Source organism: Eptesicus fuscus, chromosome 16 (genome assembly GCF_027574615.1).
Source record: "Eptesicus fuscus isolate TK198812 chromosome 16, DD_ASM_mEF_20220401, whole genome shotgun sequence".
NCBI classification, from domain to species: Eukaryota; Metazoa; Chordata; class Mammalia; order Chiroptera; family Vespertilionidae; genus Eptesicus; species Eptesicus fuscus.
In genome coordinates, this window is record NC_072488.1 from 38,485,381 (window position 1) to 38,506,202 (window position 20,822).

At 44.6% G+C, this 20,822-nt stretch overlaps 1 protein-coding gene across 3 annotated transcripts in view; it reads right to left on the reverse strand.

The window, feature by feature from the left end:
• The window catches only part of SPRED2 (sprouty related EVH1 domain containing 2), a 197,551-nt gene extending 176,862 nt beyond the window's left edge, over positions 1-20,689 (reverse strand). Inside the window, exons 1-5 of one of the 3 annotated variants that reach the window (XR_008558535.1) lie at positions 20,462-20,689; positions 15,983-16,036; positions 12,305-12,445; positions 6,889-6,969; positions 2,567-2,890 (exon numbers count right to left, since the gene is read on the reverse strand). Coding sequence is in view for 1 of the 3 variants with exons in the window: in XM_054728136.1 (XP_054584111.1) it covers positions 6,889-6,969; positions 15,983-15,994 (93 nt within the window). In the remaining 2 variants the exon portion in view is untranslated. Of the gene's footprint in view, positions 1-2,566; positions 2,891-6,345; positions 6,516-6,888; positions 6,970-12,304; positions 12,446-15,982; positions 16,037-20,461 lie in introns of those variants that run through there. The other 2 variants (XR_008558536.1, XM_054728136.1) reach the window with 2 other exon arrangements.
• Between the last annotated feature and the right edge of the window lie 133 nt (positions 20,690-20,822).

Consider the following 20,822-nt stretch of genomic DNA (forward strand, 5'->3'; position numbering starts at 1 on the left):
AGACAGAAACATCAATGATGAGAATCACTGATTGGCTGCCCCCTGCACCGCCCCCCCCCCCCCCCCATTGGGGGTCGAGCCCAAAACTCAGGCATGTGCCCGGACCAGGAATCAAACTATGACCTCCCAGTTCATAGGTTGATGCCCAACCACTGAGCCACGCTGGCCAGGCTCAAACTGCTTTTAATCGGGTTTTTAATCTAATATTCCAGTTAGTTCTACCTTAACCTTCCACTTCAGAAGTTCCTGGTTCTGACAATTCCTGAGCCTTTTGGGGGTTCTAAGATATCAGTTGTGTTGTTTCTTGGCCTTTCTCTCTCATGGCTCTGGAAGGAAATAAATATTGTAGGAGAGTTGTTAAAGCAGAGCTGGGACCATACAGGGGGTACAGAAGCTGGGCAGTCATGGCTGAGCTTGGTTTTATCATGAGGCTACACTGCCTGGACCTGGGCCTCAAACTCAAATACCAATGATGGTCCTACAGGGAGGGAAAATGAATGCAGAGCACTGGTGCAAGCTACGGGGAGGGGTGGGCGCCGACATAACTCACCTTGTTTTCTTATCTCTGCTCTCTTCTCTTAGGGCCATGCAACAAAGAAGGCCCAGTGTTGTCAGATCTTCCCCTAAGTCAGAGAAGCTGGATATTCAGAATTTTATGCAACTGTTCCCATTTTTAAAAATCTTGACAATTAACCTCAATTAAAAAAAAAAATGTTGTGGGCCAAATGAAAATCCAATGACAGACTGGATCTGCCTCGTTGGGCTGTCAGTTGGTACCTTTGGCTTTTCATGTCTGCTTCTCCTTTGCGTGTTCCTGATCCATTAGGCAGGCCACTTATCCTGCTTCCTCTTGTGCCTCTGCTCCGCAAACATTGCTCACACGTGACTCTGGTTTGCCGTGGCACCCACCCTGACCGCCATTCCACATGACCTTTTCGTTCAAGTTCCCAGCACCACGTAACTAACTTAGTGTCTCAATATTCCAATTTCAGGTTCCCAGAAGAGAGAATCTGACTGTCTAGCTTTGGTCTTATCAACTGTGATTAGAGGGGGTCAATTAGGGTCCTATTTACTAGCCTTTGGAGGCCGTCTGAGAGTGGGACGGATTTCTATGCATAGTGAGAAAATAACTGCCTTTGTATGGAAACCAACTGAATCATGCAAGGAGAGAGCTGGAAACGACCTTAAAAATTTTGGTCTAACTTCATTGTATTATATATGAAGAAACTAGAGCTTAGAGAAGTGAAGTGGCTTCTCCAGGTTCAAAGACTTTATTAGTTAACAGTAGGGCTGGTGTCTGGGATTTAGTTGCTTTGCCAAGTTTTCTTCTGTGTTCCATGAGAGCAGAAAATACATCAGTATCCTTAAAGCAATGCTTGATGCAGAGTGGGTATTCAATGGCTATTTGTTGAGTGAAAATTTGTTTTCTCTAATGTTAGCATACTTTCTTTATAAGTTAGGATAAGGTTTAACTACATATAAGACAATCCTCAAAACAATGGCTCATCCCCAATAAAGGTTTATTCAGCTCGCATGTAAAAGAAGTCTGGAGCTGGGGTGGACCTTTAGGATATCTGCTGATTTCTATGTTGTCACCTTAGTGCATAATTTCCATCTTTAAATGTGTCTTATGGTACCGGAGCTCTAGTCATGCACTTGAATTCCAGGATGGAAGAATATAGAAGGGGTTTGTAGCAAAAAGCTTTCCTGGAAGTTCCACCCAACTTTGCTTACTAGTATATCTCACAGTTAGAAACTTAAACATTTGCCTATATTTAGTTTTAAGGGAAACTAGAAAAAGGAAGTTGGATGCATTGGCTCCTTTAATAAATCTGGGTTTTGTTAAAAAAATAAGATGGAATGGCTATTTGGTAGATATCTAACAGTGTCTGCTGGAATTAAAGAGCTAATTGATTGATTGAAATGTTTCCTGGAGTTTTGATATGCCCAATAATCAGAACAAAAATATGAAGGCCTTTAAAGATACTTATCAGAAGAGATGCAAACAGAAAAAATACTAGTTTGGTTCTGATAATATTCTAATGTTCTGGTTCAATTGCTTTAGAAAATATCAGTTCAGCTATAGTTCACAGTAGTTCAATAGGGTTTTACTGGTTTTCATAGAAATCGTTTTTGGTAAGTCCACAATTTAAAAAAAAATGTTTGGTTTCAGTTCAGTATTGAGTTTCACAAATTAATGTGATCCCTCCAATTTTTGGTTCATAGGTAGGGTCAGTGCCAGTTTCTGGTTGTAATGCAGCCACAGTAGGAATCTTGCCCAAGATTTAACCTATATATTTCTTCTCATTTCTAGGCAAGAAGAATTTAATGAGAATCTGATGATAATATGGCAAGGAATTTAATTCTCTGTGTATGATCATATGTTTCTTAGAGCCATTGATCATACTTATAAAATTCATCTGGTCACTTGGCACATATGACCATTGGTCATAAGGTAAAAAGTAAAAATAAGAGGATAGAAACAATGCATTACAACCTATTCCACATGACCAACCAAGGTCTGCATGTTTATATGTTATTTATTTATTTTCCAAATTCATTCAATGAGTGTCAACTGTGTGCTAGGCCTATAGTAGGATGGCAAATGGAATGTAGAGTGGGGGCATGCCTTTCTCTGGCCTTTACTTATTTATTGTTAAGGGAATTAAGGAGAATTAAAGGGAAGGAGGCCTTTGTCTCTGGTCATAAGCTGTGAGATGTGAGCCTTGAAGCCCCCAGCAGACATTGTTTCTTCAAGGGGAAGCCAGTCTGAGAGCATCAGGTCAGATGCATTATTTCTCCTCTGGATATGGAACAGCTTCCTGATGTGTCTCCTTGCTTGCACCCTTGTTCACGGATAGTCTGCTTTTAACGCAAGAATTGGAGTGATCTTGAAAAACAAAAGTCAGATGTCACTCCTTTGCTCAAAACCCTGCTTTAGGTCCCTGTTGTACATAGAATAAAGTGAAGTCTTCACCATGGCTTATGGCTCCCTGTGACTGGCTCCATTTGCCTCTCTACCATCATCTCTCACAGTAATCCCCCTCACTCACTCTAATCCAGTTACTCCTCCAGAATGCCTAACAGGACCTCTGCACAGGCTGATCCCTGTCCCCAGGAAATTTCCCATAGATTTTTTAAGTCTAATGCTCCCTACTCCTCCAAATGCTCAAATCTCACCTTCTCACTGAGGCTTGGTTTAATTGGTCTGTCCTCTGTGCAGGTCACACCATCACTTCTTCTTGCCTTTGATCTTGGCCCTGAACAACTCCAGCTCCATGACCACTAGGATTGGTCTTGTAACAGAAAGGACTTGGAGAGTGACTAGCTCGGGTGGGGGAGTGAAGCTTCCTTGAAATGGCAAACTCAGTGACTTAGAGGAGCCTTGTCTCTGTGGGCTAATAGGACTAACTTTAGGCTGTTAATTAACCTCTGGCAATTATTTTTCACTACAGAAACTCCCCAGTTTTATGTACACAGAGTGACTTAGCCTTTTCACAGACCACATCATCTCCTTATTTTTGGATCTGTTTATAAAAAACCACCAGCCCCCAAAGCGTCCCAGAAAGCTGTGCTGGAAGCTGAGGCATAGCCCAGGGCTGAGTGTCTGCAACTTCAAAGACAAGGAGGGTGTAGAGGCCAGAAGCCTTCATCTGTTCTTCTTTTCCCCCCTCTCTCCCTTCCTCCCTCCCTCCTTCCTTTCCTTACTGCTTACCCCCTCCTCCCTTCTTAATTTGCTTGGCTTATAGTCATTAACAGTTACTAAGCATCTATTAGAAGTAAGACATTTTAAAAAGAGTTAAAAGAAGAGAAGACATGTTCTTACAATTAACTTTTAGAACATTCAGCACAGACAGAGAATCTTAAGTTTGTGTTGTTTGGTTTACGTTCCAACTCCAAGGGCAGCTGCTCTTGCCAAGAACACAGAGTCCAGTGTGTGGCCAGCTCCATTCTAACCAGGAAGTTCAGGCAGCCACTAAAAGCACTAATGATACTCATATTTTGATCAATACCCTTTGCTTTGCTAATTAGCATAGTGAATGTCAGAAAGGGGTTTATTGCTGAAAGTAGGAGCTGGTAGCCTGCATCATGAAAGTGGGCTCTCGATTGGGTGAAACCGAACATAGTTAAGATGGGCTAACATTTCAGAGCCACTTGCAGAAAGAAGGTAGAAGAATCTAGCAAGATTCTGTAGGTCGCCTGCACCGTTAGGGAAGGCAACAGACACCTGGTCCTTAAATGATCCCCTCTCCAGCCATTGCTTTAGGAGGTGGCATTTAGGTTACTTAATGCCACCTGTGTGGGTAAGAGAATCTCGTTTCTGGAACGTCGTCATGTCTGTCTCTGATAAGCCTTTCATATGAGGCGGTGGGCAAACGTTAGTAGACAGCTTAGACTCCCTGGGACTTACGGGACAGGCTTTATAAATGGCTTTGTGTTTGCTTTTTCGTAAGTTGTTTTGCAGTCAATGTTTGCATGTGTGGCAGAATTTGGTTTGAGGGTTCCCATTAATGTAACGGGGAGGGGAGAGTGTGGGGAAGCAGCGAATCCTCTCTCACCTCCAACTTCTTCAGTGGCTACTATGTTTTTACCCAAAAGGACCCATGTTGTGCATCATCAAATCGGCTTAGGCCAGTTTTCAATAACTCTGTCCCAGCAGGGAATCTGAATTTTATCTAGAAAGGTTAATGTTTGGAGTAATGATTGGAAAAAAACATAGCTCAAAGGAAGATACCCCGTTCTTCACACAATGCACAAGCAGGAAGAGGGGCGCTTCTAAAACGGCAGGAAAGAGTAAGCAGCGTTTGTTGTTGTTCTTCTTTATTTTTGTCAGCATTATTGATGTGTAATTTACAAAACAAAATTCACCGATTTCAAGTGCACAATTTGATGAGTTTTGACAAAGATATATATACCTGTGTAACGGCCATCATGATCTACATATAGAACAGCCCAGCTGGTGTGGCTCAGTGGTTGAGTGTCGACCTAAGAACTAGGAGGTCATGGTTCGGTTCAATTCCTGGTCAGGGCACATGCCTGGGTTGTGGCTCGATCCCCAGTGTGGGGCGTGCAGGAGGCAGCCGATCAATGATTCTCTCTCATCATTGATGTTTCTATCACTCTTTCCCTCTCCCTTCCTCTCTGAAATCCATAAAAATATATATTTTTTAAAAGATAAAGAACGTGTCTATCATCCTCCGAAGTTCCTTTCTTCCCATTTATAGTCAATTCCCTTCTTCACCTCTTGGCTCTTGATGACAACTGAGCTGGTTCTATCACCATAGTTTGGCCTTGGAAAAAGAATTTTATATAAAGGAAATACAGTTTGTAGCCTTTTGAGTCTGGCTTCTTCCATGTGGCATAGTGCATCTGAGCTTCATCTATGTTGGCAGTGTATGTATATCACAGTCCATTCCTTTTTATTGCTGAGCTGTATTCCATTGTATGGCAATGCCACAAAGTGTTTATTTTCCCCCAGATGATAGGCATTTGGGTTCTTTTCAGTGATGATTATTATGAATAAAGTTGCTATGAGCTGAACCGTTACCATGACTTAGCCCCACTCTACTTATCCAAGGAAGGCAGGCAGGAGGGGAGTAACAAGCTGCATACCTATTGTGGGCCAGATACTGTGCCTAGCATTTTACATGTCTTTTCTCACTTAGCTCCCCGACAACCCCGTGGGCAGGAGTTATCACTATTTTGTGAAAGAGGATCTTGACCTCTGGGTGGTTAGAAGGCTTGTCCATGGTCACATAGTAAGTGGAGAAGTTAAGATAGTAAGTCTGTCTGATTCTTTCTTTTCCTTCCTTCCTTCCTTCCTTCCTTCCTTCCTTCCTTCCTTCCTTCCTTCCTTCCTTCCTTTTTCTTTTCTTTCTTTCTCTTTCTTTCTTCCTTTCTTTCTTTTCTTTCTTTCTTTCTTTCTTCTTTCTTTCTTTCTTTCTTTCTTTCTTTCTTTCTTTCTTTCTTTCTTTCTTTCTTTCTCTTTCTCTTCCTTCCTTCCTTCCTTCCTTCCTTCCTTCCTTCCTTCCTTCCTTCCTTCCTCCTTCCTTCCTTTCCTTCTTTCCTTCCTTCCTTCCTTTTCTTTCTTTCTTTCTTTCTTTCTTTCTTTCTTTCTTTCTTTCTTTCTTTCTTTCTTTCTTTCTTCCTTCCTTCCTTCCTTCCTTCCTTCCTTCCTTCCTTCCTTCCTTCCTTCCTTCCCTCCTTCCTTCCTTCCTTCCTTCCTTCCTTCCTTCCTTCCTTCCTCCCTTCCTTCCTTCCTTCCTTTTCTTCCTTTCTTCCTTCCTCCTCACCAGAGGATATTGTCCCATTGATTTTTAGAGAGAATGGAAGAGAGGGGAAAGACAGAGAGAAATATCGATGTGAGAGAAACACATAGATTGGTTGCCTCCTGCACGAGTTCCAACCAGGGCCTGGGCCAGGGAGGAGCCTGCAACTGAGGTATGTGGCCTTGACCGGAATCGAAACCGGCTCCCTTCGGTCCACAGGCCGATGCTCTATCCACTGAGCCAAACCTGGCAGGGCCGATTCTTAAAACACTGTGCTACTGTAGCAAGCTTAATCCTACTACTCCCCAGTGTTCACCTTTATATGAGAGATTCATATTTGTTGACACCAGTTTACTGACATATTTTATAATATGCATCCTCCAACAATTACCTAAATAGTATTCAACTGATCCTGTAATTACTTACTATTTGTATGCCCTCAAACCCCCTGTCCATCCCCTGAAGCAGCCGTATTTTTCCATGACCCTGCCACTCTGGTCCCAATGGGCACCTGATTGGGCCAATGATTTGTTCCCTGAGGTTTTTAGACTAGAATGGAGATAGGCTGTCACTTGTTGGTTGAGGGCAGCTGCTGGTGGGAGTGGTGGGTGTGAATTACCTGGCAGAGCGAGCTCCAGCAGGCAGCGAAAGCCTTTGGGCAAAGACATGCAGGTTGGCAGCTGGAAGTTGGGCAGTTGCCCTGAAATGAAAGAGAGAAGGAAATGGGTGTGGCATCAACAGCTTCTGCTAGAGCACACTTCTTACACCTTCCCTGTCTGCGTGCCGGTGTGAGGCACCACTTCCATAATAAAAGTACCACGTGGCAGTGACATGTTTATATCAGGGTAGATTCATATTGATTTGGGGTTTAAGATCCATGGGAGAAAAAAGCGAATTCTTTGTGTAATTATTGCTTAAAGCCCTTCTCTTCTGTTTGACTGTAAGGTTTACGAGGGCAGAGGCTGTGTCTTCTTTGATTGCTGTTTTATCCTCAGGTTCTAGCATGGTGCCTGGCACATAGCAGAAACTCGATGCATTAAAAAATAAAAAATATATATTGGTTTCAGAGAGGAAGGGAGAGGGAGAGAGAGATAGAAACATCAATGATGAGAATCATTGACTGGCTGTCTCCTGCATGCCCCCCACTGGGGATCGAGCCCACAACCCAGGCATGGGCCCTGACTGGGAATCGAACTGGGGACCCTTCAGTCCATAGGCCGACACTCGATCCACTGAACCAAACTGGCTAGGGCTCAATGCATTTTTATTGAATGAATAGTGCATAATTAGAAACAATGTGAAGTATTGTTAGATGTGTGAAATTTGGGAGAATCTGAATGTGTACAACAGTGTCATTGTTGGTTTCAGAATATATTTCTGTGTGACAAGCAAGTTAATTTGCTTATAAAATTATTAATCAGTATGTTTAGAGGTCTAAAGACCTTGAAAAACATTGGAGGATTTCTTTTCCTTTTTTAGCTTAAAAATGTCTAAGGAGGGAGGAAGAAAAAGCTGGTGTTTCAGCTGTTTGTTTTCTTTTCCCTCCCAACTCTGAGGCTTCTATATGCTATTAAAACCGGGCCAAGTATCCCTGGCTTGGATTCCGTCTTTCCTTGGGGGGCAGAAGTTCTTGCCTTAGGCCTCCAGTCTTTTCAGTCTACAGATTCTTCAAAATATGGGCTGACTAATCCAGAAACGGTCTTTTTTATTGACCAACTCCAGGCACATGTGTTATTTCATGGAGGAGTATTTGTTAAAAGATAGGACAGACAGTTCTCATTTGCAAGAGAGGAGGACATTTTCAGAAGCTACTATGAAAGGGAGGGTATCTTTGCACTCACATGGAGAGCCTTCATTCTGGGTTTTTATGAAGAATGTCAATTATCCTTCCTCCCCCGCCCCCTTCCTTTCCTCCTTTCCTCCCTCCTTTCCTCCCTTCCTCCCTTCCTCCCTTCCTTCCTTCCTTCCTTCCTTCCTTCCTTCCTTCCTTCCTCCCTCCCTCCCTCCCTCCCTCCCTCCCTCCCTCTCTCCCTCCCTCCCTTCTTCCCTTCCTTCCTTCTACTCCTTCTTTTGCTAGTTTTCTCTGTTCTTTGGGTAAACATTTTTTATTGAAGGATTTTACAACAGGGAGGAAAAACTTTTGGTTGTTGAAAGAATATCTCAGGCTACTAGAATCCAATCTGGCCCAGGGAATAAAACTTGGGAATCCAATTTCCTCAAACTGTACAGACCCTGTTTCGTGTGCTTTGAAATGTGGCATGTATGTGAAGCCACAGAGAGAGTTGAGCTAATTATGAAGTGAGGTGTTCCAGGCAAGAAAATGAGTTGGAGCTACTACTAAAACAGTCAAATAGAAATGCCCCTTCTTCTGCAACTAAAGGCAACACTGTTCGTTAAGCGCCCCCTCCCCTCATCCCCCCACCCCCAATCTGGATGCTGCAAAAAACTCTGTCTTGTCCATTGGGAACAATGGTTGGAATGATGATGTAGTCAATGGAGGTGGGGAGAAGTGTTTGAAATAAAAAAATTTTTTGAAAGATGTTTCATGTGGTGGATCAGAAGCTGACCAATAAAATATTGCAACATTTATATCGACCAACCCTATGGTTAGGGTTGTAACCATACATAATTATATCTCATTTTCATTTATTTTTAAAGAGATCAGAGATTTCTCTTTCAGCTAAAAACAGAACAGGACATTTCATTGATAATAGAAGGGGGGAGGGTGAAGGATGGTAATGGAGTTGCTTTGTAATAGGCAATCAGGATATAGACTTGGTCATGAGAGCTAAGTACAGCACTGACCCTCATTCAGGAACACATTCTATCTAAAGATTATTGTCTAAGAAAACCAGTGCTATGTACCCCCTAACTTTTTAAAATAAACAAACACCATTAAGGGCCATAAACCTCAATATGTGTGCCAAAATTAACACCTACATGGAGAGGGAAAAAGCATCCTCTTCTTAGTCTGTCCATTTAGGGCTCTCCCCAGTGGAGCCCCAAACTCCTTTTTTAATCCTACTGACCACAGTTCTCCCACAAGGAACCATCTCAGCAAATTTGCTCAATTGATAAATACTCCTAGTCCTGAACTTTCGAATGATATTGTACAGATGCTGCATTTTTTAAAAATTGATTTCAGAGAGGAAGGGAGAGGGAGAGAGAGATAGAAACATCAACGATGAGAGAGAATCATCGATTGGCTGCCTCCTGGGATCGAGCCAGCAACCCGGGCATGTGCCCTGACCAGAAATCGAACTGAGACCTCCTGGTTCATAGGTCGATGCTCAACCACTGAGCCATGCTGGGCGGGCCAGATGCTGCATTTTGATTTGTTAATATGATGTCTGAGCCCATGTGACATCTTTACTCTCAGTAACTCAGCATATTTCTAATGTAATTTTATAAACTAAGCTATAATTGTTGTTACTAAAGGTCTGTGGATCAGCCTGACTTTAAAAGGAAATCAATGGATCAGATATTTATACACCTTATGAAGTGATCACCACAATAAGTCTAGTACCTACTTGGCATTACACATAATTATTACAATACTAGAGGCCCGGTGCATGAAATTTGTGCACTGTGGGGGGGAGGGTCCCTCAGCCCGGCCTATGCCCTCTCGCACTCCAGGACCCCTCGCTCCTTACCACTGCCTGCTTGCTGCTCCTTATCTCTCGGCTTGCTGCTCCTTAGTACTACTGCGGAGGCAGGAGAGGCTCCTGCCACCGCCGCTGCACTCTCCAGCCATGAGTCTGGCTTCTGGCTGAGCAGAGCTCCCCCTGTGGGAGCGCACTGACCATCAGGAGGCAGCTCCTGCATTGAGCTCTGCCCCCTGGTGGTCAGTGCGCATCATAGCGGCCGGTCGTTCTGCTCGTACCACCGTAATGGTCGCTTAGGCTTTTATTATATAGATTATGACTATATTTTCTATGCTGTACTTGACATCTCTGTGACATTTTTATGACTGGCAGTTTGTACTTCTTAATTCCTTTCACGTTTTTTGCCCATCTCCCAGTCCTTTCCCATCTGGTCACCTTCAGTTTTTCTTTATCTATGAGGTTGTTTTTTTGTTTTTGTTTGTTTTTTTGCTTGTTCATTCATATATTTTTTTTCCGATTCCACATATGTACAAGTGAAATCATATGGTATTTGTCTTTTTCTGTTTGACTTATTTCACTTAGCATAATACCCTCTAGGTCCGTCCATGTTGTTACAAATAGAATGATTTTATTCTTTTTTTTATGGCTGAGTAATATTCCATTGTATATATGTATCACATAATCTGTATGCTTTCATCTATTAATGGACACCTAGTTGCTCCATATCTGGCTATTGTAAATAATTCTGCAATGAACATAGGAGTACATACATCTTTTCAAACCAGTGTTTTCTATTTCTTGGGCTAAATACCCAGAAGTTGGATTGCTGGGTCATATGGTAGTTTTATTTTTAATTTTTTTGAGGAATCTCCATACTGAACCAATGGCTGATAACTTTTTATTTTGAATGAGTGAGACATTTGATGGACGAGTCCCCCCATGCACGTTCCATGAGATATACTCAACTCTAGCACACTGGCCCTTACCCTGCACCTTTTTCTCCTTTCGCTCAGAACAGTATACCGAGTGGAAGAATGCTTTCAGACACAGGAAAATCTTGAATCCTGTCTACTTTGTAACGAGAAAGGTCAACCTTTGCAAAGCATGTATTCTTTCTGCTATGGAGTCACTGACCAGTGTGGGGAGGCTACAGTTATAAGCCCTGAAGGGTCTAACTCGACACTGGCCTGCTCTCTCACTGCCGACAGCGGGAGACTGCCAGATTTGGTAAAGAAGACATTCCAGCTCTTTGTGAGGATATGCTGAAGTACTCAGTCTCCCGTCTACATGGGTGTGCTTTACATTGAGAGAAAAATCTTAGCATGTGCCCTTGACTTTTCACCCTAATTTGCAATTTTAATATTATTTGTGGTTAATTTTTTTTTAAAGTTTCCATTTTTTTGGGGGAAAGTAAACATACTTTTGAGAATAGAAATCTGTGTATTTTCAGCTTGAAATAAATTAGAAGGATGAGTTGGGAGTTTGGTTTAATGAAAAGAGCAAACGTTTCAGAGTCAGATTTTTAGCTGTGTTCTCAATAAAGTACTTGCCTTTCTGGGATTTAATTTCCTCATCTGTTAAAAGGGGATTTTTGCGGAGTTGTTGGGAAGATTAAAATACCATTTGGAGAACACCAGCCAGGGCCTGGGCCAGACGACATCAACAGAGAGTGAGTGCCCTTCTCCTTCTCTCTGTCTGGTGGGGTGCCCCAGAGCAGCACAAGGCTCAGCTGCAGACAGATGGATGCCTCAGAGTGTAATTTCTCGGGGACTCCCATTTGCCGCTAACTCTCTAGCTGGGCTGCGGGAAGTGCTGGTGACAGTGCCTGAGAGCCGCGCGTGTGTTTGTGTGTGTGTGTGTGTGTGTGTGTGTGTGTGTGTGTGTGTGTGCGCCAAATTTTAGGGATTTGGCGGGAAGTCACACAATTTAGTTCTGTTCTTAGCTTGTTCTTGTACAATATCCTTGTGATATCAGAGACTCGGGTTCTGAGATGATAAACCAGCACAATCCTCAGCGCTTTTAAAAGAGATGGAATGGATCAATTAATAAGAAGTCATAGCTGGATGTGGGGAGGTAGAGGAATGATCACTTGTGCTGGTAGCGGGAGAGATCCTGGGAAGATCCCTATGTCCCTAAATGTTTCTTTTCTCACGTACTAATCTGAAATGCTTGAAACATCACAAGGTATTTTTTCCTTGTCTTTGCCAACCTTCCTCCTTCCTTCCTTCCTTCCTTCCTTCCTTCCTTCCTTCCTTCCTTCCTTCCTTCCTTCCTTTTTGCTTTCCCTTTAACTATACATCCAGGTTATTCACTCTGGCCAACTTGTTTGTGATCTAATTTGAGTCATTTTATCCCTCTGGGCCTCTTAAAATTAGGCATTTATCTATCTAACCAGCTCCGTTATCCAGAACATAGAAAATTGTTACCAACCTGGGAGTTGACTCTGGTTGGGCCTCTTCAGCAATCACAGGGTGCTAAGTGTTCATCTTGTGGGTGGGGAAAGGGTTTCGTGGGATGCTGAAGACAAAACCCAGTCATCCGAAGGCAGGCCCTGGGCTCACTGTGGAGTGCCTTTAAGAGAACGGTGCAAAGGAAGTTCCTCACAGTTTGGAAATGTGTCCTGTGGATTTTAGACGCAAGCGGATGAAAGCAAAGCCTTCCTCCCTTGTCCTACGAATCCTGCCAAACTGTAGGACCAAGGAAATGAGAGAAGTAAGCGATAGAGTTGCTTGGCATGTCTCTTGGTTTCAGGCAGCGTGGGAACTGGAGTCCCGAGTTCTGGTTTTGAGGCCCAGGCTTTCCACTGATTAGCTGGGTGAAGCTGACATCTCTGTGCTTTGCTTTTTTCTGTTAAGTGGGGGAGCACACTTGACCTGATGGAGACTGTGTTCATTCACTCACTCACTCACTCACTCACTCACTCACTCACTCACTAACTCATTGTTCAAATATCTGTTGAGAGCTGCTTATTACGTTCTCATTGAGGATAGCAAAATGGACAAGGCCTCATGTCCCTGTAACCAGGGGGGGAGATACACAGAAAACAAATGAGATGGTTTAGGATTGTGAAGCAGCCTTGGAGGCACTCCGGGCCTAACAGCAGGGGAAAGCAGTTTGCAGGCAGAGAGCATGTGGGCCCTGTGGCCCGTAGCTGCTGCTGGTCACCATTCTCGCTCTGTTGCCTGCTTTGGAAGGGCCTTCTCCCCCTTTGCTCCGATTCATTGGGGCAGCGCAGGAGAAGCCAGGGAAATGGCCTTGCTTCGGTTCTGGGACAATTCATTTCTTTTTGTGGCTCACCACGGAACTTCCCCGTCTGTATCTTGCCCCCTGTCTCTCCAACACTCCTGGCTTGGAGATGCATAGCATGTATTCTGGGGTCTTGTTAGGGGTGATGGGCTGTTGCCATAACAACTGCCTCCTAGACTTAACAGTCGGTTCCACTGAAGGTTTTTCATTGGCTTTTCAGTCAGTTCTTCTTTCTCTTCCAATACCAGAGCGGATCTAACTCCCCTACTTCTCAGTTTGAAGCTGGGGAAAGCCTTGACTGTCAAGGAAGTCAGGCCTGCACAGGTTTCCTTCGTGTGTAAGAAACAAAACCAAGAGCCAGCACAGAGGGGGCCTCCTTGCCAGGATGATGGAGGGTGTTCCCCGGGCCCTGGGAGGAGCTCTCCAGACCTCCTCGGGGACTTCCCAGGGGGCTCCAGGGGCCACGTCTCCCTCCGTGTTGGGTAGTCTTCGTTTTCAAGTTTCGCTGCTCTTTGGATCCCGGTGCTAGATTCAAAGGCCAGGTTTATAAGGTCAGGAGAATCAAAGAGGGCCAGTGACTCACACACTTTCATGTGTCTCAGCCTTTGCCTGTTGGCAGTTTCTGCATCTACTTGTAACCACTTTCCTGGAGCCAGGGCAGGTTAAGGAAAGGAGCTTAGCAAACAGGGAAGGGGTGGGCGGCCTGCCTGAGCCTGAGCCCGAGCCCTGGCCTGTGATGTGGTCGGGCCGCTGCGCACCCAACTTGGCAGGCCCCGCCAGCCCTGGGCAGACAAGCCAGGGCACACCGCAGGCGCCTGGGCGCGCGGCTGGTCCCTGCAGGGTGGGGCTGGCTGGATGGCTGCTCCCGGGGCTGCCTTGGGGGTTGTGCTCCGGGAGGTGGAAGCAGCCGGGAAGGGAAAAGCAGCAGCTTCCGCCCACACCTCCTGTAAAGATGCCCTGGGCTTCGGGGCTTTATGTCCACCTTTCCCACGGGCCAGGACGGACTTGCTCTGGAGTTTAAAGATCTATCGGACACAGTTACGTCCACTTCTGTCACCCTCCTTCTCCAGCCTTCAAACTCTAGGTCATGACCCGTACGTGGAGCATGAAATCAACTTAGTGGATGACAGACAACATGGAGGAAGGAGAGAGGATACACTGAAGGGACATTAATCGTTTAGGCGCAGCACGGAGTTGTGGCTGTATAAGAGAACGTCTTTATTCTTAGGAGGTGCCTGCTGAACTGTTGAGGTGTGAAGTGCTACGATGTCTGTCATGTACTTTCAAATAGTTCAACCCAAAATGGTGTCCGTGTGTGTGTGTGCAGGAGTGTGTCTTGAGAGAAAAGGAAAGTGATATGGCAAAACGTTATCCGCTGGTGGGTCTAGGTCAGCGGGCCTCAGTGGGAGCGACATTGCCTCTCAGGGGACATTGGGCAATGTCTGGAGATACCACAGGTTGTCATAACTCGGTGTATGTGTGGGGTGCTAATGCCACCTGGGAGGCCAGGGATGCTGCGACATATCATACGATGCACAGGACAGCACCCGCAACGGAGAAGCACCCAGCCCCAAGTGTCAGTATCGCTGAGGGTGACAAACCTGCTCTCGCTGAGGAGTGTTTTCATGTCATTCTTTCAATTTTTTTCTGTAGGTATGAAAAATTTCAAAAGGAAACAAAACAGATGAATGAAGGACCAGGTCTCAGAGTGTAAAGGTAAGTATTGTTAGGTAAAACTCGTTTTGTTTAAGCCATGTGTCTGTTTATGTGTTCTGGGTTGCAACATACAACTATTTCCTATGAAGATGGTGCCCAAACACTTGAAAAACGCTGCTTCATCCATACTGTTCTGGCTGCACTTGCTGCTGGGGCGATAGAGAAGCGTGTCAAACTCCCCAATTTCGACCCACCCACAGCGATGTTATAATCTTATGTTGTGCTTATCATGTGTCATGCACTCCGCTGGGCAGTTTACTAGTTCATGCATTATTTAATTTTCACGAGAACCCTTGTAAAGTGGGCATTATTCCTACCCTCATTTTACAGACAAATTGAGGCTCAGAGAGCTTAAGTCAGCGGCCCAATGGCACACAGCTGAAAAAAATGTCAGCAGAGACTTAGCTCTCTTAGACTCCAAAACCCCAACTCTTCATTAGTGTGCATTCCGTCCCAACCGTCTGGGTGCTTCCAACTCAGCATGGCTTGGTTGGGAGGTGAGAGGAGCTTAGTTTCTGGCAGGATGGAGTAGGCGTGTCAGCATGCACCCAGCCCTTTACTCTCCTCCAATCCATCTCCTGATATCAGCACATGCGAGTTTGGGCGCTGTTCTCAGCCCTGAAGAAAGATGGTGCTCATCTTGAAGTGATGAAACTTTGATCAGAAAAGTATCATCAGGGCTGAATGGCAAAAAGGCGACAAGTGATCATGAAAACGTTTGACCCAATTGCAACCTAAATACAGATTTCCAAAAAGCCCAGAGGACTGAGTTTGAAGGACAAAAATGAGGAGCTCACATTGTCCTTCTACCTGAACTATTTAGAGTGTACATGAGGATTCAAAGAGTTAACTGGGGCCCAGCCGGCATGGCTCAGTGGTTGAGCGTCGACCTATGAACCAGGAGGTCACAGTTCCATTCCCGGTCGGGGCACATGCCTGGGTTGCAGGCTCAATCCCCAGTGTGGGGCATGCAGGAGGCAGCCGATCAATGATTCTCTTTCATCACTGATGTTTCTATCTCTCCCTCTCCTTTCCTTTCTGAAATAAATAAGAATATATTAAAAAAACATATCTCATATAAAATCTACCATTTTAATCACTTATAATACAATTCAGTGACATTAAGCACATTCATATCGTACTTACCATCACCACCATCTATCTCTAGAATGTTCCTAATCTTCCCAAACATTTTCCCACCTAAAAAAAAAAAAATTGAGCTATAATCACACAGCATAAGATTCACCCCTTTCCGAGGGTACAATTCTGGGGTTTTCAGTTTTTACTACAAGGTTATGCAACCATCACCACTATCTAATTGCTGAACATTTTATCCCTGATCACTTTTTAATTCTGGTTTCCACACAGCATTGCCCTCTCTGCCATCTGGTGCTTTGGGGATAACTGCATTTCTTAAGAGTGCACCACTATGGCCTCTGAAATTTTCTCCCAAGCTGGTCACACCTATTCTGCAAGTTTTGATGCCAGTGCACTCCTGATTGTGCCTGATGATGCCAGGCAACGACAACTATGACATAATTACCCACCTACCTGGCCACCGGCAACGGTACGACACGCACTGATGTGGAGATGTGAAAATGGGAAAGCATGTGGCCTTAGAATGGGTGCACTCAGTACCTGCCCAGCTTCAGCCCCCAAGTGGCTGCATCTCCAGTGGCTCACTCCCTTGCCGAGTTCTGGGTGGCATCCTTTGCCCCACTGTGAACTCCACAGTGCTTTGGACAAGACCCCATTACTGCCCCTGTGGTCTCTGCACCATCTATACTTGTTTACATTATTGTCTTCCTCCCAGGGCCAAGAGCCCCTTATGAACCGAATATTTTATTTATATTTGCATCTGCTGTGCCTAGGGTCATTTGAGCAGTAAAATAAGTGCTTAATAGTTATTGACTAAGCAATGTTAAAAAGAGCCCACACATTATATCTGAGAAGGGGACAGCTTATTTGAACCTTCCTGGGCAGTTTGTTGGTGAAATGAAGAGAACTTAATTAGGAGTCATCCAGCTCAAAAATGTAACTAAAGAAAAATATTCTGAGACATTGGGAACGCACAACACGCTATGAAAACAGGGAAACAAGGAAGAATTGGGGTGTTAATGGCAATGAAAACAGAGGGCGTGTGGTCGTATTTAAGTCTAGGAAAGAGACAATGGTTTGAATTTCCTACATGGCCAACCAAGACCCAGGGGCTCCGTCCTGGCTGAGGTGTGAGTTCCGGGGGCTTGGCAGAGCTAGGGACAAGCTTGACTGGAACTATGCAGACCCCAAGGACCTGGTCCATCCGGCCTCCTCCGGATACTAGTTCAGCTTCCTCCACCAGGAAGAGGATGTGCTGAAGGCTTGCCTGTCACGGTGGGCAGTGATATTTCTTACGATAAACTAGTTGAGATGGCTTGCAAGCATGTCAAACTCAAAGGCTAACATGGGCCAAATAAGTGAGGCATGCGGCCCACAGGCCATGAGTTTAACATGCTTGGCTTACAGCCGTGGTTGGCAAACTGCGGCTCACGAGCCACATGTGGCTCTTTGTCCCCTTGAGTGTGGCTCTTCCACAAAATACCACGGCCTGGGCGAGTCTATTTTGAAGAAGTGGCGTTAGAAGAAGTTTAAGTTGAAAAAATTTGGCTCTTAAAAGAAATTTCAATCGATGTACTGTTGATATTTGGCTCTGTTGACTAATGAGCTTGCCGACCACTGGCTTACAGGATTCCACTCGGCATTACCTAATGGCTTCTGTGATCGTTTCTGCCAGTCACAGCTGTCAGCAATAATCACCTACAGCAGGCTGGATGGAGGCCACACTGGAGTGTGTGGATTCGGAAACTGTCTAGTGTGTGGATCCACTAGTGTGTGGATCCGGAGACTGTCTCTGCGTCTGTGCTGCGTGCCCCAAGGGCCGAGGGTGCCTGTCCTCCTCAGGGACAGCCCCCCATGTGTGGCCAGTCTGCTGACTAGCCCAGGGCCCAGGACCCAGGGCCCTGCTTTTTGGATTGCCTCTGTTTCCCTGTTCTCTAGTACCTGTCCCTGACATCTCTCTCAGCAACTTCACTGGCCTCCCTAGACTCTGACTTAAGCATCCACCTACCCCAGAGAGCTCTGGCTCCCTAAATCAGGAGGCCTGGGTGCCCTTCCTCCTCTGGAATTGAACTCTGGGGTAGCAACACTGGGCTCCGACTTCCGGAGTTTGCTCTGCTCCTTGAGATGTGGCCACTTGAAATGCTGGACTCTCTCTGGAGCGGAAGAGGAGGAAAGAGCAGTCTGACCTGTCCTGGTCAGTTCCTTCAGTCTGCCTTTTCTTTTTCAGGAGAAGCCTCCAGCATGCTTTGTGGTCAGGATAGTCTCGTTATGCCAGAAGGACTGACAAACGGAATTGCTAGATCTGTAAAACAGGGCCTAATTCTGGGCCACGAAGGACTGTACAGGTGGGGTTCCCTGTGAGGCCCATCTTGACAGGGGCTTCTTCTCTGACCCAGCAACACTCAGCTTCTCAAGGAGTAGTGGGCAGGTGACTGAGGCTTTGGGGAGGCAAGTAGTGCTCGGTTGTTACCTCAGAATCAGCATCCCCTGAAAAGGCTAGACAGGCAGAATCTCGGGCCTCAACCCAGACCTCTTGAATCAAAACCTTAATTTTAATATGAAGCCCAAGTGATTCCAATTCATATAGGACTTTGAGGAACACATTTCTAAAGCACTAGTTTGTTATATATAGATACTAAGGAGACTCGTGTCTATGAAACACCTACTATGTGCCTACACTTTTTTCATTACCAGGCCACAGTGCCTGAGGATCCTTTCTTTGCTTATAGTTCATTCATTCATTTATTCAACTCTACTTTTGAGAGCCATATGTGCTGGGCACTGGGCCAGACATTGGAAATACAAAAGTGTACAAGACACGGGCCCTGAGCACAATGATATGAGGCTGCAATAGCAACCCAGTGCCTTGCCCACAGTGAGTGCTCAGTGAGTGGTGCCGGAGTGGCTGATCCCAGGAGGTTGGTGTGGGACCCACATCCACATAGCCTGGTGGGGTGGCCCTTGCTATGTGGACCCCAGGTTGAAGGTAGATAAATCAGGATGTAAAAGAGCATCATTATTACTGATGTTGAACAGGAAGAAGTACTATGTGGCAACCCAGAAACATGGCCATTGGAACTGCAGCTGATGTAAACATGAAACAGGAACCAAATAAGCTGTCTTCTTTGGCCAGCATGCTCAGACAGTTGGCATTTTGTTTGTTTGTTTATTTGTTCACTTAACTCCAGGGGTCTGAAAACTATGGCCCATGAGCCAAGTCTGGCCCACTGCTTGTTTTTGTAAATAAAGTTTTATTGGAAAACAGCCAGACTCATTTGTTTACCTATTATTTTATGGCTGCTTTTACACTATAATGGCAGCATTGACTAATCTCCAATAGAGACTGACCACAAAGCCGGAATATTTACTATTGAGCTTTATAGAAAAAGTTTGCAGACCTCTGACCTGACCTTCCACTTTAGCTAAAATAAAAAACAAGTTTTCAATTACTTTGAAAAGTGTACATATATTTAGATAGAAAAAGTCTACAGCAATATAACAAAATTATTCATGATTTCCTATTGGAAATTTGATTTCAAAGTATTAGAGGCATAGAACACTTAAATTTTCCTTATTTTTTAAGGATCAGATTTTATTACTTTTATATTTAATCAGACTTTTGTTTATTAAGCACTTTTGTTATATTAAACTATTTTCATTGTGTTCAAAGTAATTTTTAATTACAAAAGCTATACATAAATATTTTAGAAAACAAAAGGTAAATTTAAACTACCATCATTATACTACCCAGAAATTTTTTACTGTTCCTATTTTGGTGCAATTCTCCATTCTTTCATTTGAATGGGTTACTATTTTGGTGTACAATCTTCCAGTCTTTTGAGTATATACTAGCATAAGTACATGTGTGAGTATGTATATACACACCCACACACATACATACACATTTAATATACTCATTATCTTTTGGGAATTATTCTTTTAAATTTAATAATGTATTATAAACACTTTTCTGCATTCTTAAATAGTCATCTACCCAACATTTTAAATTGCTGCATGGTATTGTATTCTATGGAGATATATGATATGTTTACCAATTCCCTATTATTGGACATTTACATTGTTTTCAGTTTATTACTCTTTTAAAGAAAGCTATGAGAACATTCTTGTAAACAAATCTTTGCAGATATCCATGATGACTTTTATAGGCTACGTTTGTGTAAGCAGAATTGCCGGACTAAATGAGCCCTATGATTCTGATTCCAATTCTATTCCAGTGTGTGAGTTCCCCGCCCCACCCCCCTACCTCCATTAGGCAGTTCTCAGATACCAGCTGGGTGTCCTGCATTTCAACTCAATTCTGACACTGTCTACCTAGAGATAGCGTCCTATCCCACAGGTTAAGGGCTCAGGCCCACCAGACTGCCCCCCACTTCAGATGCCAGTCACACGTCCAGGTTGTTCCCTGTGCTTCTGGCAGACTGGCTGTACATCAGGGGTCCCCACAACCCTCTCCCGGGGTTAATCTGCTACAGTGGCTCACAGATCTCAGAGAAACACTGTACTTACTGGATTACCAGTTTATCATAAAAAGAGGGAACTCAGGAACAGCCAGTTGGAAGAGAGGCACAGAGAAGCTGAAGGAGCTTCCAAGTGCTTCCAGCACCTCCACACGTTCACCAGCCAGGAAGCTCTCCGAACCCCACCCTTCGGTTTCTACGGAGGCTTCCTTACAGAGTCACAATTGGTTAAATCTGTGGCCCTCGGTGATTGAATTCAACCTTCCCCCCCAGCCTCCCTCCCCCATCCTGGAGGGCGGGACTGAAAGTTCTGCCTTCCAATCACAAGGCTTATCGCCCTGGCAACCAGCTCCTATCCTTAGGTGACCTAGGGGCTTTCCAGAAGTGGCTTCATTAACATAACAAAAGAC